The sequence below is a fragment of the Pipistrellus hanaki genome (assembly GCF_964339955.1).
Source record: "Pipistrellus hanaki genome assembly, chromosome: 2".
Lineage (NCBI taxonomy): Eukaryota > Metazoa > Chordata > Mammalia > Chiroptera > Vespertilionidae > Pipistrellus > Pipistrellus hanaki.
Genome location: NC_140504.1, coordinates 139,694,594 through 139,712,306, shown reverse-complemented (window position 1 = coordinate 139,712,306; position 17,713 = coordinate 139,694,594). Strand labels below are relative to the sequence as shown.

At 40.5% G+C, this 17,713-nt stretch overlaps 1 protein-coding gene across 2 annotated transcripts in view; it reads left to right on the top strand.

Annotated features, from left to right (window-relative positions):
* Window positions 1-3,021: 3,021 nt before the first annotated feature.
* CLCA1 (chloride channel accessory 1) overlaps window positions 3,022-17,713 on the top strand; it is a gene marked incomplete at its 5' end in the record, with an annotated part of 91,253 nt that continues 76,561 nt past the window's right edge. Inside the window, 4 exons of one of the 2 annotated variants that reach the window (XM_084874417.1) lie at window positions 3,022-3,183; window positions 10,785-10,925; window positions 11,097-11,244; window positions 13,878-13,983. In XM_084874417.1, the coding sequence (XP_084730543.1) occupies window positions 3,022-3,183; window positions 10,785-10,925; window positions 11,097-11,244; window positions 13,878-13,983 (557 nt within the window). The remainder of the gene's footprint in view (window positions 3,184-10,784; window positions 10,926-11,096; window positions 11,245-13,877; window positions 13,984-17,713) is intronic. The other variant, XM_084874416.1, reaches the window with a different exon arrangement.

Sequence of the window (17,713 nt, the reverse complement as noted above, 5' to 3'; positions counted from 1 at the left end):
GAAGGAGATTCTATGAATGATTGGACCTGTACTTTCTCTCACGGTATAAGTGAAACTGCTTGTACACACACACACACACACACACACACACACACACACACTAACCCAAACTCTACATTACAATATTGGAGCTGGACATGAAGGAAGGGTATGAGTGGATTTGAGCAGTTCAAGCAATGAGTTGTGTTGGACTCATCTCCTGGAACCTCCTTAGGCTTGGCTTCCTCTACTCTACTGAATCCTCGGTCACTTACTCCACCTCTGTCACTACACCTCCTTGCAGTTCTAAGTGGTTCCACTGCCAGAGATCAACCAGGCACCAGTTGGAATCCTTGACTCCTCATTCACCACAGGGCATGGGATTTTTCTATCCAGTAGCTATTTGAAGGACTGGATGACACAGCCAGGAAGTTCAGGGGAATTGATCACCTGTACGATATGAGAAGGAGCCAAACACTTTCCCTTCCTCCCTCCAATGGACTGCCCCAAGGCCTGGTTTCTTTGTATAGCCTGTTAGGAGACATCCCAGATGGTAGGGCAGGTGCACCAGCAGCTTGACTGCATTGTACCCCAATAGTCAGCTTAGTAATACTTCATCTTTCATTGCTTCTCAGCCTTCCCTGACTCATTTCCCCTTTCCCTAATTCTCACTGTTCTGGGATCAAACTCTCAAATCATTAACACATAGCTTGCCTTATATTTTTTAGAGAACCCAGGAAAGACACCTGTGGTTGGGGATTTGAGATATTTTAAAATCTAAAAAATTTATATCATCCTAACACATAAAAAGCCAGGGGCCATCCTGTCTGAAACAACCAGATGGATGACCGAACAGCAGGTTGTGTGGGCGACCAGGCCAGTAGGGGGGGGGCGGGGAGGAGTAAGGAGCGACCAGACTGGTGGAAGGGGCAGTTGAGGGCAACCAGGCTGGCAGGGAGGGTAGTTGGGGGTGACCAGGCCGGCAAGGGGGGGCAGTTGGAGGTGACTAGGCTGGGCTGAGGGGACACCCCCCATGCACAAATTTTGTGCACCAGGCCTCTAGTATGCATAATAAATGCATACATTTATTAAATAAGCATTGAATAAATTGTTTTTATATAAAAGCATTTTAGGATTATCTGGACAACCACTTTAAAATTGAGTACATCCACTTTATTAAATGCTTCACTTTTTTTTTTTTTTTTTTTTTTTATTTTACCCTCGTTTAATAGGGGTGGGAAATGAGGCCAGAGATGCTCCAACTTGCCCAAGATTCTGTTAGGCAAGGGCTAAAATTCAAAATTCCAAGCCCCCAGAACCTTTCTTCACACCAGATGCTCTTATCTTATAAGAACAATTGAAAGATGCTAATTAAGAAAATGCTAATTAACAGTGCACCTTGGGAAACCAACAGCACATACAGCAATGTCCAAAAGAAATGTACATTTGCAAAGACATGATGTATCTTCTTAGAGATTGTAAAACCATATTCTCAGGATGTTTTTACTGAGATTCGAGGAATGACACTTGCTTAAGATGACTGTTTCAGGAGTCCCAGAAACCCTGAAGTCCTGTGGGTTGTACTTTGGATTTGCCATCTGTTTCCCAGCAGATGTGTCAACATTTCAAGGCAGCAGGAGAAAAAGCAGAAAATTATTGTAGCTAGAAGAATATAATGCCCTTATTTAATAGCTGCTTTCATGAAGTTAACATCAGGTTCTTTTTTCGCCAGCAATGACTAATTATTATAATGATTCAGTTTCCTTTTGCCACAGCTTGGAAAGTTTTCTTACATAATCCTTTGTCAAAACTTTTCTGTTAAACATACACACAAACTAAGATAACAAATATATAGGAAAATTTTAGCCATTTCCATGGAATGAGGTTAAACTCAGGGCCTGATTTCACCTTCACCTTAAACTAGGCTACTGCCAACAAGGCCCAACTCTATCAGCCAAGCAAAGTATTATCCTACCAGAACGAAGCTGACTGTCCTTTCTCAATTGAGAGAGGGCACTCTGGAGGCAGCTGTGTTTGCCATGGCTCCAAGGTTCAGACAAGTTGAAACTGATGCTTTGAATCATGTGAGACCAAATAAACTGATGGGATGAGGGCTATTTCAAGTAATCTGAATACTACAGAAGTTTTCATCTGAAGATTGTCTACATTTGATTGTGGATGATTCCACTAAGGCAAAAAGTGCATGTAGGTAGTAGCTAGCAGCCCACAGCTCATGTTTGAGAGACATTTAGTTTCAGTAAAATAATGGTGTTAATTTGAATTGCAGTAAAATAATGCAATATCGTGAATTTGAATTTTATTGAGCAATAGAGGTCTGATGAGGAAACTTGAAGGAGTTTGCTTTGCACAGTGATATACAAATTTTTATCTATTCTCACAAATAGGAAATATTCAATAATATCTATGTTGTTTGCTAATGCTTTTGATACAAGTGGATTATCTAAGGAGGCACCAAGATGTGCTAAGGTTATGTCAAGATCAATGAGGTTATGTCAAGATCAATGAGGATAAAAATAATGACCACCTTGAGAGATAACTGGATATATGACTTACACTTAATGAATAGTTATTGAGTGCATAAAATAGCCAGGCCTCCCCTAGGCAGGGCAGGGTTGGAGGGTGACCTCATGTGGGCCAGTATCCCGGGCTGGGCAATCATTTATAAGAAGTAAACATCTTTCAATGGCTAAGCCGCTTGACACCTGTGAGTCCTTCTAGAAAACCGGATGTGGGCTTCCCACCCTCTTCCCCAGCATCTGGCAAAGGTGAAGGCAAGGCTAATGATCCTTTCAAATAAAATATTTAAAGTACACAAAATTTAAGACTAAGGTATTGTTCCACATAATGGAGACAAATGCACAAGTGAAAGAGTTTTGGGTCAAGAGGTTAAAGTCCTGTGATAAACCACCTCTGATAACTTGGGGAAATGTGTGTCTCGATAGTCATATAAATAGGGGTAAAGAAAGATGCCTCGAAAACCAAAATTTTTCCAAGAGAATAATCAAAGGGAGATGTATAGTAATGGGGTCGCCTAAGAGTTCTGTTTTCATCTTGGTCCTTCACCTTCTGGAAGGGGCCCTGAGCAATTCACTCATTCAGCTGAATAACAATGGCTATGAAGGTATTGTCATTGCAATTGACCCCAATGTGCCGGAAGATGAAACACTCATTCGAGAAATAAAGGTAAGCTGGAAACGGTAACTACCCATGCTTTAAAAAAATTAAGTATAATGTGTGGAAGAGCAAACATGAGTTCTCTAACTCCATCTGTGTGATACTGGCAAATTATTTTTATGTCTACGTCTCAGTATCTTTGGTTGCAAAATGAAAATAGAATAGCTAGCCATTAGGAGTCTTCTGAGGGAGAAGATAATAAAAGTAATGCCCTTCACTAAGAGTTTCATACATTGTTGGTGCTTTATAAATGACTGTCTACGTTTATTGATTGTGGATGATTCCACTAAGGCAGAGCCAGCTGTATCTGGTAGATACTGTGAGATGTACAGAGAATAATTCCTTTGCCTGGCTCGTATTAGATTCTCCTTTTATTCTTCTAATTATGAATATTTTCTCTGTGATCCTAATAGAGAAGCCCAGGATGCACATCTCTAACTTAAGAACAACCCCGATCCTTCCAATGGGAGGAAACTCTGAATTTTACCAGCCCCAAGGCAAAGGGTCTTCTTCCATTGCTGAACGGCCTTGCCTTACTTATTACTTCTTCCGTGGGGGAAGGAAGAATTAGGGAGGAAGACACTTCCTGTCCAGGGCAGAGGTGTCTAACTGTTGTAAGGTGGAGAGGTCATGTACAACAGCAAACAACTAAGAAAAAGAGGGAAATGCCTTCTAAATAACGACCCAGAGATCTGGCTGTAGCACATCCAGAGGCAGTAGTGAGTAATGAGGAAAAGTACCTGTGTGTAAAGTGGGCAATAAGTACCGCCCCATAGGATTTTGTGAGGATTAAATTTAACAAGGCATGCACACAAGGGAAGCTTGATAAAGGGTATATGGGAATTTTGTACAATTTTTGCATGTCTTATAAGTCTAAAATCATCTCTAGAGAACTTTAAAAATGCATGCATAATGTCTGGCACATAGTAAGAGCTCAGTTAATGGTAGGCATAACCATAATCCTTCTAGATGGAAAGGGTTCAATCTTTTAACCAAGCCCACGTTCCTGAGTGTGAGCCCAAAAATTAATATCACAAGCGTCCCATTGGTTGTCCCCAAGTGTTCTTTGCTCTGAGCAGAAACAAACCCAGAAAGATGGAGTTTGGAGGGAGAACCAACTCTACCATCTGGAGGAGTTTGGGGCTGGAGAACGGCAGTGGTTGAGGAAGGAGGGGAATCTTACCTGTTTAACCTAGCTGATATTACTGCTATGGTGAAAGGGAAAGCTTTACCTTTTGAAATCTCTCAATAATCAGAGAGCTTGGGTAAGCTTTTGATTGCATCTAACCTTAGAAATGGCATCAGCAAACATGAAAGTGCCCCTTGGAGCAACAGACACTGAAAGTATGGGAGAAAAATGTAGCCAACATGTTTCTGTCTCTGGCTAGACAGTTGGGAATGTGCCAGAAGAACATAAATTCCTTATCCAGATGGCGATGCTAATTCACATTTACATGGTGCTTTAGAGCTTCCAGGTGCTTTCACCTCACTCTTGGGGGTTTTCCTCCTGAGAAATCTACTTCTTAACACAATTATTAAATTGGCTTTCTGGTATGAGTCCTACTAAATGAGTTGGCTTTGAGGTAAGTTGGTTTCCACATATTATAAAGTATATGATTGTCTAACACCTTGAATGTACAAAACAACATTGAATGTACAAAACAACATTGAATGTACACTAAAATTGAAAAATAAAATTATAAAGTTAAGGGCAATAGTGTACCCAGAACCCCTAACTAGGTAGTTAATAAAAGTGAGTTCCTCACTACTAAGGTTCAAATCTGCAGAGTTAAGGACCTTAATTGTGAGCTTGTCTGCCTTTCCTGGCCACCCCTCACTCTGTTTTCTGAGGGGAGACTCTCTCCTGGTGCTCTTGTGGGAACAGAAGCCTTTACATCAGCTCTTAAATGCTTGCTTCTGTTCAGGGCATTATGCTAAGTGAAATAAGCCAGTCAGAGGAAGACAAATACCATGTAATTTCACTCACATGTGGACTCTAATAAACAAAATAGACATGGATTCATAGATTCAGAGAACAGACTGACAGCTGTCAGAAGAGAGAGGGGTCGGGGGGCGGGGGCTGTGTGAACTAAGTGAAGAAATTAAGCAAAAAACACAGAGAACAGTACAGTGATTACCAGAGGTAAGGGGGGATGGGAGCAGAAATGTACACTTGAAAACTACATAGTTTTGTTAACTAATGCAGCCAAAAAAAATTAATTTTAAAAAATTGAATGACAGTCCCTAAGGTTTCTCCACCTACAAATTGCACCCACTGCAATTGCCCTGTCAGTGTGAGCTGTAGAGGCAGAGAGAGCACACACCATAAAATGAGGGAGTGAAAGTCAGGAAGAAATACTCTCTGTCTCTAAAACTCTCTCTCTCTCTCTCTCTCTCTCTCTCTCTCTCTCTCTCTCTCTCTCACTTACACATTACATAATGGGAGCAGTAAATCTTGGATGTATCCTCAATGTATGCAAATGCAGGAACCTCTTGTCTTGGCATTCCTGGACAATTTGCCATTCATCTCAACCATTTTATTCATTCATTAATTCATTCAACAAGTATTTACAAAGTTGGTACTAGAGGAAGAAAGGACCATTTCTTTACCATTATTTCAGGTGCCAGAAATCCAGTGAACAATATCCTTATCACTAAGGAATTTCCAGCCAACCCTGTAAGCTGTCGTCCTTGACCTCTCCAGGCCTCAAGGGTTTAAATGTCTACTTAGATATGAGGTTGCCTTCTCAAAATCAGCAACAGAGGCCAAAGCAAAAAACCATATTGATGTTTCCGTTAAAACATGGAAGACAAGAGCATTTTGTGCTGTTGCTGCTTCTTCCCAGGAGACACTGAAAATTCACATTTCACTGGTCAGATTCTAATATATACTCTTACACAGAGAGCTTTATACCTACTTTTTTTTTTTTAAACTTTTTGGTGATTTCGACTCTGTGTTTTTATTTTAAAAATGATACATTGTTAAATCTTCCAGTGGTTGATAAAAATCTTGCTTTTTGGAATAATGAAATGTAAAGCATCATAAGAAGCTTTTTTAGAACGAACAAAACAACCATTATTACTATCTGAAAAGAGGGAAACTGAAACTCAGAAAAATAATATAAATTCCCCAAATTTATCCCCTTAGGAAGTGGTAGAGAGGGACTCACCAGGCATTAATAATCACATGCTGCTTCCCCTGTGAAGGGAAACTGGTTCTGTGCCTCATGCCCACCTCATGTGTAAGTGAAACTGCTGTACACACACACACACACACACACACACACACACACTAACCCAAACTCTACATTATAATGTTGGAGTCTAGGCACTTTGGTCTGCTTGGGGAAGGACTTTCCTCCTGCAATGGTCCCTTTTTTGTCTGGTTTAACAGGGTTTTTTGTTTGTTTTCCCCCAATTATCACATACATACATCATAATAGTTCACATTTTTAAAAAAAATTCCCTTGCCTGAAGTGCTCCTTCAGCTACTGCATCGTGTCTCTGTTCCCCTTTAATTTACAAAAAAGCCTGCCTGAGCTGTTGTCGATATCCACTGCCTCCATTTCACCTCCCATTCTCTTGAATTTACTCATGTGGAGCTGTCGTCTCCATTCCACTAAAATGACTCATCCAAGTTGCCAAATACTTTGGTCAGTTCTTATCCTCGCCTTTCTTTTTTATTATTATTAAATTTATTGGAGTGACATTGGTTAAGAAGATTACATATGTTTCAAGTGTACATTTCTATGGTGTATGACCTGTATATTGTATTGTGTGTTCACTATCCCAAGTTAAATCTTCTGTCACCATATATGCAGTCCCCTCACCCCCTTTCTCTTGTAACTACCATACTGTTGTCTGTGTCTATGAGTTTTTGTTTGTTTTTCCTTTCTTAATTGCTCAGCATCATTTGACACCGCTAATCACTCTCTTCTCCCTGAAACACCTTTGCCCCATGCTTGCTGATTTCCTTCCCATGCACCAGCTGCTCCTGAGTCTCCTTGGCTGACTCCTCTTCCTGTCACTAAATGCTAAATGCCTGTGGCTCCCAGGGCTCAGTCTTCAGCCCTTCTCTTTCCTCCACCCACACTCACTTTTGAGGGCAGTGATTTTCAGTCCTAATAGACTCCATGCCCTTTTCAATAGTAAATCTCCTATAATACCCTCTCTACTGTCTTCATAATGCATCTCAGGGGCATTTATAATTTAACACTACAGCTCCTTCATTTTAGAGAAATAAAGTTGTGTGTAATTTGAAAGTAAGTTATATAATTGTGCCACTCCCTTATATCTGACACTTAATATTATACTAAAAATAAATACTACCACAACATTTAGCTAGTCCTAAAGTAACTGCAAGAGCCAGAAGGTGAAGTCATATTTTAATTTGAGTTTCTCTCCAGTGTTAGTTGGTGTGGCACCTTGATACTTACACTCTCTAATTCTCAGTTTCTCCCTTAAAGGTTTATTGATCCTCAAAGGATCAAATGAGATGACACTCATTTCACAAGCATTTGTGCTAAGTAAACATGGTTCCCGGGACTTTCTTGACTTCATTTGATCCCCACAATATCTTATGAGCTAATCACCATAATATTTTCCATTTTATAAATGGGATAACTGAGGCTCAGGAGGTCTCAAGGAAATTGCCAGATGACGCACAATAATCCTGTTGGAGCCAGGATGAGTGTCAGCTTCTGAAGTCTGCCCTGTCAATCATCACACTCTGACACAGAGCACGTGATAAGTGATTCAAAAAGGTTAGCTATTATTCTAGACTAGGGACCCAGTGCACGAATTCATGCACCTTGAAAAGAACTGTGGGCCATGAGGTGAGAACAGGGGCTGGTCTGGTTCATCTTCTCTGCATCCCTGCCTGGCCCCTCCCTCCATGGCCCCAAGCCCTCTGTCTGCTGGCAGCCCCCCTCCAGCCACCACTTCTCCCTTGCACTAACAGCACCAGCCCTGCTCACACCCACAGATGGTGTGGAGTGATTGGGGCCAGTGCCGGCAGTGGGTGTGAGTGAGGCCATCACCATCAGTGGGTGTGAGCGGCATCTGCTGCCCCAATCGTCCCTTAAGAGCAGAGGAAGTGGAGAAGCTCCCAGGGGTGATTAGGGCCAGTAGTTGCCACTCACACCCACTGATAGCACTGAATGATCAGGATGGGCACCAGGCACTAGCAGCGGGTGCAAGAGGCGGCAGTTGGCCCTGAACACCCCTCAGGAGCAGGGGGAAGATGGAGAAGCCCTGAGGGGTGATCATGGATAGCAGCCATCACTCACACCCACTGCCGGCACCTGGTGCCAGCCCCAATCGCTTGGCACCGTCAGTGGGTGCAAGTGGAAGCTCCAGTGCCATCAGTGGGTGTGAGCAGGGCCAGAGCTGACAGCAGGTGTGAGCACCAGGTGGGACTGCAGCACGCAGGAGCAAAGAATTTTCAGTAACCACTAGAGACTTGCCCCAATGACAATGACCAGCACCCCACCTTGGTCTGGCACCCCTGTTCACCTGCACCACCATCCTGCCAAGGCTGACGCCATCATGCTCCATGCATGCCCCCTGGTGGTGAGTGCATATCAGATTTTTCAGTTGTTTGGTTGTTTGGTTGTAGCAATGTTTGATCTATTTGCATATTAGGGTTTTATATATCCTATATAATAAAAGGCTAATATGCAAATAGACTGAACAGCAGAAAAACTGAACAACCGGTTGCTATGACATGCGCTGACCACTAGGGGAGCGCACACAGGACATGGCAGGTGTTGGCAGCAGGTGGCAGAGCATGGAACATGGCAGGTGTCAGCAGCAGTAAGATGGCAGAGCAGGTGAGCAGGGGCACCAGACTAAGGAGGGGTGCCAGTTTCTGTCATTGGGTGAGCCTCTGGTGGTTACTAAAAATTCTTTGCTCCCTTAGGGCTTCTCCACTTCCTCCTACTCCTGAGGGGCGGTTGGGGCTGGCAGCTGCCTCTTGCATGCTCTGCTAGCGACAGTCCTGTTCGCACCTGCTGCCAGCACCAGAGCCACTGCTCACACCCACTGCTAGCACCAGCACTGCTCACACCCACAACTGATGCCAGAGCCACTGCTTGCACCCACTGCCAGCGCCTGCAACTAGTCCCGATCACTCGGTGCCATCAGTGAGTGCAAGTGGGGCTGGCACCTGTCAGCACATGAGAGTGACAGTGGCGGGAGCAGGGCTGCTGGCAGACAGGGAACTGAGGGTCATGGCAGGAAGGGCTAGGTGGGGGTGTGGAGGATGGGCTGAGGACAGCCCCTGTGCCCACTGCAGCCTCATGGCCCACAGTTTCTTTCAAGATGCATTGGGCCCCTAGTGTCCTATATAATAAAGAGGTAATATGCAAATTAACCATCACTCCAACATACAAAATGGCCGCCACAAGGTGGCCAGCAGGGGAGGGCAGTTGTGGGTGATCAGGCCAGCAGAGGAGGGCAGTTGGGAGTGGCCAGGCCTGTAAGGGAGGACAGTTAGGAGTGATTGGGCCAGCAGGGGAGGGCAGTTGGGGAAGACCAGGGCAGCAGGGTAGAGTAGTTGGGGGAGACCAGGCCTGCAGGAGAAACTACAGTTGGGGGTAACCAGGCCAGCAAGGGAGGGCAGTTAGGGGCAATTGGGCCAGCAGGGTAGCAGTTAGGCATCTACCAGGCTGGCAGGCAGAAGTGGTTAGGGACAATCAGGCAGGCAGGCAAGCGATTGGGAGCCAGCATTCCTGAATTGTGATAGGGATGTTCGACTACCAATGGGATCGGGCCTAAATGAGCAGTCAGACATCCCTCGAGGGGTCCCAGATTGGAGAGGGAGCAGGCTGGGCTGAGGGACACAACCCCCCTCACAAATTTCATGCACTGGGCCTGTAGTAGATAATGAAAAGCTAATATGCAAATCTAAATGGTGGATCAACCGGTCGCTATGATGCACACTAACCATCATAGCTCAATGCAGGCGTTGCCCTCTGGTGGTCAGTGTGCTCCCACAGGGGAAGCTCTCAGCCAGAAGCTCATGGCTGGTGAGCACAGTGGGGGTAGTGGGAGCCTCTCCCACCTCCATGACAGTGCAAAGGATGTCCTACTGCCAGCATAGGCCCGCTCCCCCAGACATTGTCTGAGGGCTCCCAGGCTGCTAGAGGGTGCAGGCTGAGGGAAAACCCCCCAAGTGCACGAACTTTGTGCACTAGTCTTTAGTTATCAATAAAAGGTATTTCTACATCTCCCCTTCCAGTCTTTTTTTTTTTTTTTTTAATATATTTTATTGATTTTTTTTTTTTTTTTTTTTTTTTTTTTACAGAGAAGAAAGGAGAGGGAGAGAGAGTTAGAAACATTGATCAGCTGCCTCCTGTACACCTCCTACTGGGAATGTGCCTGCAACCAAGATACATGCCCTTGATCGGAATCGAGCCTGGGGCCCTTCATTCCGCAGGCCAATGTTCTATCCATTGAGCCAAACCAGTTAGGGCTCCCCTTCCAGTCTTGATAAATAACTTTACTAGTTAGTTTTTCTAATGTGAAATACAAATGTAAATTTGAATGATTGGTATTTAGTCTACAGTCCTAATTGTGCTTGCTAGATATGTTTTCTTTTTCTCCCCCAGGATATGGTGACTCAGGCATCTCCATATCTGTTTGAAGCTACAGAAAAAAGATTCTATTTCAAAAGTGTTGCCATTTTGATTCCTGAGAAATGGAAGACAAAACCTGAGTATATGAGACCAAAACTGGAGACCTACAAAAATGTGAGATTATCAAGTTCTTTTTTTAAGTTCGGTTTCCTTGAGTGATTTATATATTTTTTTCATCATAATATTCTAGAACAAAATGAAATTGTTTCACAATACTCCAGTGTGAATAAGGTCGATTTATTTGTTAAAATTTTGTAATGATGAAAACATTTTCTTGAATTTCAGGCTGATGTTCTAGTTGCTGAACCTAATCCTCCAGGAAACGATGAACCCTATACTGAGCAGATGGGAAATTGTGGAGAAAAGGGTGAAAGGATTCATTTCACTCCTGACTTCATAGTAGGAAAAAAGTTGTTGCAATATGGACCACAAGGTATGGGTAGGGAAGAAACATTCCGCTATGTTCCTCATAACTTAACCATTTTATATTCACAGTAGTTCAAAATAGCATTATCTTTCCGAGTAAGCACATATGAGCCAAATAATGTCACAGCATGCATTTTCACTAAAAGCAGGGGTTCAGAATAGTGTGTTTCTCAGTTAGAAATTTAATGTATTAATATTCTGCAAAAATATGTAACTATAGTGTTTTTAATTTTATAAATTATTATCATAAAATAGTTGTAATCATTTATTGAAATGTTATTAGGTTTCTATGGATCTGTTGAGTCTGCTGAACAAAGTAAACCTCCTGCCTGTAATTCACATAGTAGCCAGCAGATGGCAGAGACTCACAGTGCTCTCAGACTTAGTTCAAGCAAATTGACAAGGAGGATTTTTAATCAGATTCTGATTCAGTAGGTGTGGGGTGGGTCTCAACAATTTGCATTTTTAACAAACTCCCAGGTGATGCTGATCTGCTGGACTATGGACCACACTTTAAGCAGCACAAAGAATATCCCTGCAGCTCAGCTCGCAAAAAAACTAACTAAAGAAAAACATCCAATTTTCCTTCACAAAATGAGCTCTTTATCACGCCATGGGCTACATAGAACAATCTCTGGAGAAAAAAATGTTAAAACAAACAAGCAAGGAAGTATACATAAAATATGTACTCTCCAGGTATAATCAAATGTGATTAGTATTAGCAAATTAGGTTATTTAATAACTACTACAGGCATCTTTATTATCTTCAAAGTATTAGAACCAGCTAGATTTTCTTCACTCAAACGAAAGAGCCCTGATACCTCCATGCCCCTCCCCCCACATTCACTGGAGCACTACAGACTTATCAGAAAGATGTATCAAACATATCTCTTGTGCTTCTACAACCCTCTCTTTCACCTCCATAACAGGACCAGAAAATTCCCAATGGATGGCTCAGTCAGTATGTGCTGAATTGATACACTAATTGCCCCATCTCACTTCTGGGCCCACTCCAGCCATCTTAGTCACCACAGAGAATGGCATTCCTTCATAATCTCTCCTTCCTGTTCTGTGACTTTCCTTACCTCTTAGAGGTAAGGAAAGACTCTCTCCCAGTCTTTCCTTACCTCTAAGAGGCCATCCTCTGCTCCCAGCACCTCCAGAACAGGGTCCAAATCCTCAGTGTTAGATACCAGCATTTCCTCAGGTGTACCCTCTCACCTAACCCTCCAAATTCAGCCAATCTAGGAATTTACATTCCAGGAAAACTGAGCTGAACATAAGTCACTAATTCCTCCAAATTTAACAAGTACTCAGTGAGCACCTATTAAGTTCTGGGTGCTATATGCCCAGGCATGACAATGAGGAAGTCATGGAGCCTGTCGTCATGGAGACAAGTGTTTAGTGTGGGAGACAGGAAGAAAGCAGCAACTATAATAGAATGGAAGTGCCACATGGAATATGATGAAAGAGTAAAAGAGGGGTGCTGGGCCTAGTCTGGGGATGTCAGAGACAGCTTCTAGGAGGATATAAGCTTGATTTTGAAAGAAGAGAAGCAACTAACCAGACAGAGCGAGGGAAAGTATCCCACACAGAGAAAGAATACGTGAAAAGAACCAGAGATGAGAAGGGGCCGCAAGTGGCTCTGGAAAGTAAAAGCAGTGCCAGGGATTCATTGTGATTATAGAGTCCTGGAAGTAGGTGGAGAACAACAAGACACATGGCTGCAGAGAAGAGCAGAGCTGGGGTTATCAGGGACCCCAAATTAAGGAGCAAATTTAGCCCTGAACACCATAAGGTAGCCTCTAAAGACTGGAGACATGGAGGGCAGCTGGGTGGCTATGGTAGTAATTCAGGAGTAAGTGGCAATAAGACTGAAAGGTGAAGCCAAAGCCGGTTTGGCTCAGTGGATAGAGCATCGGCCTGCAGACTGAGGGGTCCCAGGTTCGATTCTGGTCAAGGGCATGTGCCTTGGTTGCAGGCACATCCCCAGTGGGGGGTATGCAAGAGGCAGCTGATCGATGATTCTCTCTCATTGATGTTTCTGACTCTCTATCCCTCTCTCTTCCTCTCTGTAGAAAAATCAATATATATATATATATATATATATATATATATATATATATATATATTCCTACTTCACCCTCTAGCCTTTTTAAATATATATATATATATATATATTTAAAAAGGCTAGAGGGTGAAGTAGGCAGATCTTGGGGTTTGAGCCACTGGGGGTGCTGCCTGGCTGCCCTACCAATGCTCCAGGCCCCACAGCAGCATGTCCCGCCCTCCATCATTGCACTTGCACCAGTAAGGATTTTAGTTATCTGATTGGCATGCCATCCACTAGACTGTTCGCTATGCCAAGGACAGAGCAGTGGTTCTTTCTTTGTATAAAAACTCTCTGGCACTTCCTGTGTGCCTAATTAGCGTTTGGTGAGCCAAAATAAGTAGTTACATTTTTAAGAAATGTAGAGTTGTCATATTAGAGTTTTCTTTCTAAGGAAGCCAAGATGTTAAAAAAAAAAAAAATTAACATAGCAAAGCATAATAAAAGTCAGGAGAATTACTTTCTCCCTGCATTAGAAAGTAATTTTAGCATTCTTACTGTAACTAAGTATTTAAAACATTTTCTCACAGGAAGGGTATTTGTCCATGAATGGGCACATCTTCGATGGGGAGTATTTGATGAATACAATAAAGACCAGAAATTCTACTTATCTAATGGAAGAAACAAAGCAATAAGGTAAGGATTTGTTGACTTGACTTTTTCCAAACTATTTTAAATCACAACCCATTTTTTCTTGATTACTTTTAAAATGTCCATTTTTGGGGGGGGCCTTGTTTTCTTCTCTCATTTTCTGTTAGTGGCTCCTGTTACAGAGTTCCACAAAACTACCACTTTTGCTCAGCTTACAAGCACTTCAATTAGTTGAGTTCTCTATTCTTCAGTTAAAAACCATTTGCCTTTATGAATGTGCATATACAATTATAAGAAATCCACAGGTGCTATGTTCAGGGACTCCATCTTTCTGTATCTGAGTTGGCGAAATAAACAAAGCTACTGGGGCTATTCAATGCTTTGAAAGCAGAGTGATATCTGTGTGGACTTGGTCAGTATGAATGGGCCTCGGAGAGATTATGGAACTTACCTGAAAGACTATCCAAATATTAAAAGAAAGCAGAAAACTTCTCCCAGTTTAATTAACTATGTGATGTCAATAGAAAGCAAACTGAACACTTGGAAAGTAACCTTGGCTGCCATGATTGTATAGGTGAATTCTTGCAACCAACACTTTCAGTGAACTGTCTAAGTACAAACATAAAAGATAGGGAACTTCACAATTTATTTAAAAGAGCTAGCACAATTCAGATATTTAAAGCTGACAGAAGACATGAAAAAGAATTCTGCAGATCAGATGCAGCTTTCTAAAAAAAAATATTTTAAATAAAAGAACAGTAAGTTATATCTGGCAGAATCAAAGGAATAACAAACACACCAAGCCCACATAACAAGTCTTCCAGAAATCCCAAAATGCTGTGATATTAAGTAATTAATATAATATGTTGAGTCACGAAGACAAGCAAACATTTTTTCCAATAGATTCTCAGGAAGAATTTGAAAACTTTGAACACGTATGCCTGAGTCAGGAAATAACAGTTTCCTTTTAAATACTGGAAATTGGTACAACACCCTCTTTTGCTTCCAATGCTCTTGCCTGATGACCCTGTAAGGGTGTGGTTTAGCCAAATTTATTATTCTCTTAGTTATATTTTTGGTGTGGTTCCTCTTTATTTGGAACTTGCTTCCAAGCAGAGCAGAGCCTTGGCTTAGAGCTCAGCCTTGGCTTCCCATTCTCCCAGAGGGACATCACTGCTCTCCACTTTTTCCCTTTCTTCATTGCATTCAGACTCTGTCAGCTTGGTGCACTTCCATTATATTTTCCCTCAAGGTTATATCACTTCAGGCATAAATAGACTAAGTGCCAAGTAGCGCCAGGCACAGTGTACCAGATTCCTTTAGCTGTTCCCTCTGCACTATGTAAACTATAGCCCAGGGTCACTTCCCTGATGTGATCATTCATTGGGTTCACCTCTGAAATCTTAGCCAATGGATGTAATTCCACGTCCTGCATGTACATTTCCCACCTCTCTAAATTTCTCTTCAGTTAGACACTATATATTCCTTCAAGAGAGAAGCTGAATAATACATATTCCTTTCTAGAGATAGTCTAGAAATATCTACGTCTGTAGTATGTTCTTCCTTCCACAGATAACATTAGCAAATTTGGCTAATTACCATGTCCTTTGAAAAAGAAATTTTATTGTAACATATTAATAATTTATTGATTATTATCTTTTAAATTTAAAAAATTATTTTAAGGCCTAGAAGCAATCACAAAATGGCAATACTGCCCACAAAAGAAGGCTATTTCTTTAATATAATACAAAACATTAATTGAAAGCCAACAGCCCACATCGTATTTAATAGGAAAATACTAGAAATATTACTAGAGATAACATAGGATGGCCACTATTAGCGCAGCTAGTGAACCTTTTTTAGAAAGTTGTATCCAATGCAATAACACGTGAAACCCGGGAGGTTAAAAAATGGGAGGGTGGGGAAAGCTATGAGAAAGAGAGAAAACTGCTCTTATGCAGATGCTATGTGGTCCACTTAGAAAACCCTGGGGAATAAATAGAAATAAAAGGCAGAGGAAGTCAATAAGGTGACCAGATACAAAATTCAAATTCAAATTTTCTTCTCAAATATTAACAATAACCAGTTCAAAAATATAATGGACAGAATACTCTATTCAAGATAGCAATTAAAGTTATAATGAAGTGTAAAACTCTAAGAATGGTAGATGTCATATTTTAAGGAAACTATAAAATCCTTCTAAAGGCTTTAAAAGAAAATTAAGAAAAACTGAGAGATTTTTTCCATTCATGAATGATTTAAATTCAACCCAAATTAATATATAAGTTTTCTAAAACTAGTCAAAAGCACATCAATTTTAGTTCATTTTTAAAAATATCAGAATTCACTCAATAGATAGTACCTAAGAACATTTTTTTAAAATACTAATAAAAGGAACTTTTATTTACTGAATTTTAGATACATATACTAAAGTATACTAACTAAAGCAATGTGAATTGGCAGATACATATATAATAATTTACTCTTTAAGATAGCTAGAATTATAGATGTATGAGAAAAACAGAATTTCTTAAGATATCAGGACAATTTAAACTGTGTGGGGAAAATATCAACATCTTCTTTCAATTGAATATACTCATTAAATATAACTATCATAATCATAATGATAACTAAAGGATTGTTAATAAAATCATACTTCTATGTGGTGAAGGTCTTTCTATGCATTCAAGAATTATAGAAAAATATAACTAAGAGAATAATAAATTTGGCTACATAGTCATTAAAATTTTTGTTGTACATAAATTAAAAAAACTAAATAAAAAGGTAAAAAAAATTTTTTTTTAATTTGCAAAATTTAATAAAAAACACTTTTTAAAAACTTAGTATTGTAACACATGAAGAACCTTCGGAAACCAGTAGAAAAACAATAACATCATAATATAGAAATAGAAACAGGAGAATAAATAATCCACAGAAAAAGAAATAAAAATGGTGAATAAACATATAAAAAATGTTCAGACTTACTAGCGATCACAGTGGTGCAAATTTGACAAAGATGAGAATCGTTTATTACCTAGTAAGTAACTGTCAGTGGGTGAAAGCTCTCACAGATGGTTGTTAGAGAGATAAATTAGCACAAGTATGGAAAACAATTTGGTGACACATATCAAATCTCCAAACTATTTCCTTTTTCTTAATCCAGTAATTTCATGTTTAAGACCCATTTTATGGAAAATGGTAGAATAAGCTATATCAGCAATCTATAAAATATTCACACTTTTGATCTGATGATTTAGTCTGTAAACCAATCATGTTGCAAACTTGGAAATAGAGTCAAAATTTTATGTGAAATTTTATTTATCCATTGAAGTTTTATTTTTAGTTCTGCCTGGTTGGGGAAAATCAAATGAAATAAATTAAGCTAAACTTATTTTATAGTATGAGAACATGCAATTTTTAAAATCACAGTTTGAAAGAATGTTATAAATTATAATAAGTTATTAAATTTTTAATTATACTAACATACTAAGTTTTTTAAAAGCCTGAAGCAAAACTCTAGGTGCCATGTTATACTGATATACAGAGAGGAAATGCTTCATGTTGACAGTAGTTTATTGCTGATTGTGGAACATGATGTTTTTATTTTCTTCTTTATACTTTTTTGTAATTTTCCAAATTTTCTATAGTGTTCGTATATTATTTATATACTTAATAAGATGTTAGAGAAAAGCATTCCACTTATGATAGCAACAAGACTTACAAGCATGCATATATATATGTGTGTGTGTGTGTGTGTGTGTGTGTGTATTTTTTT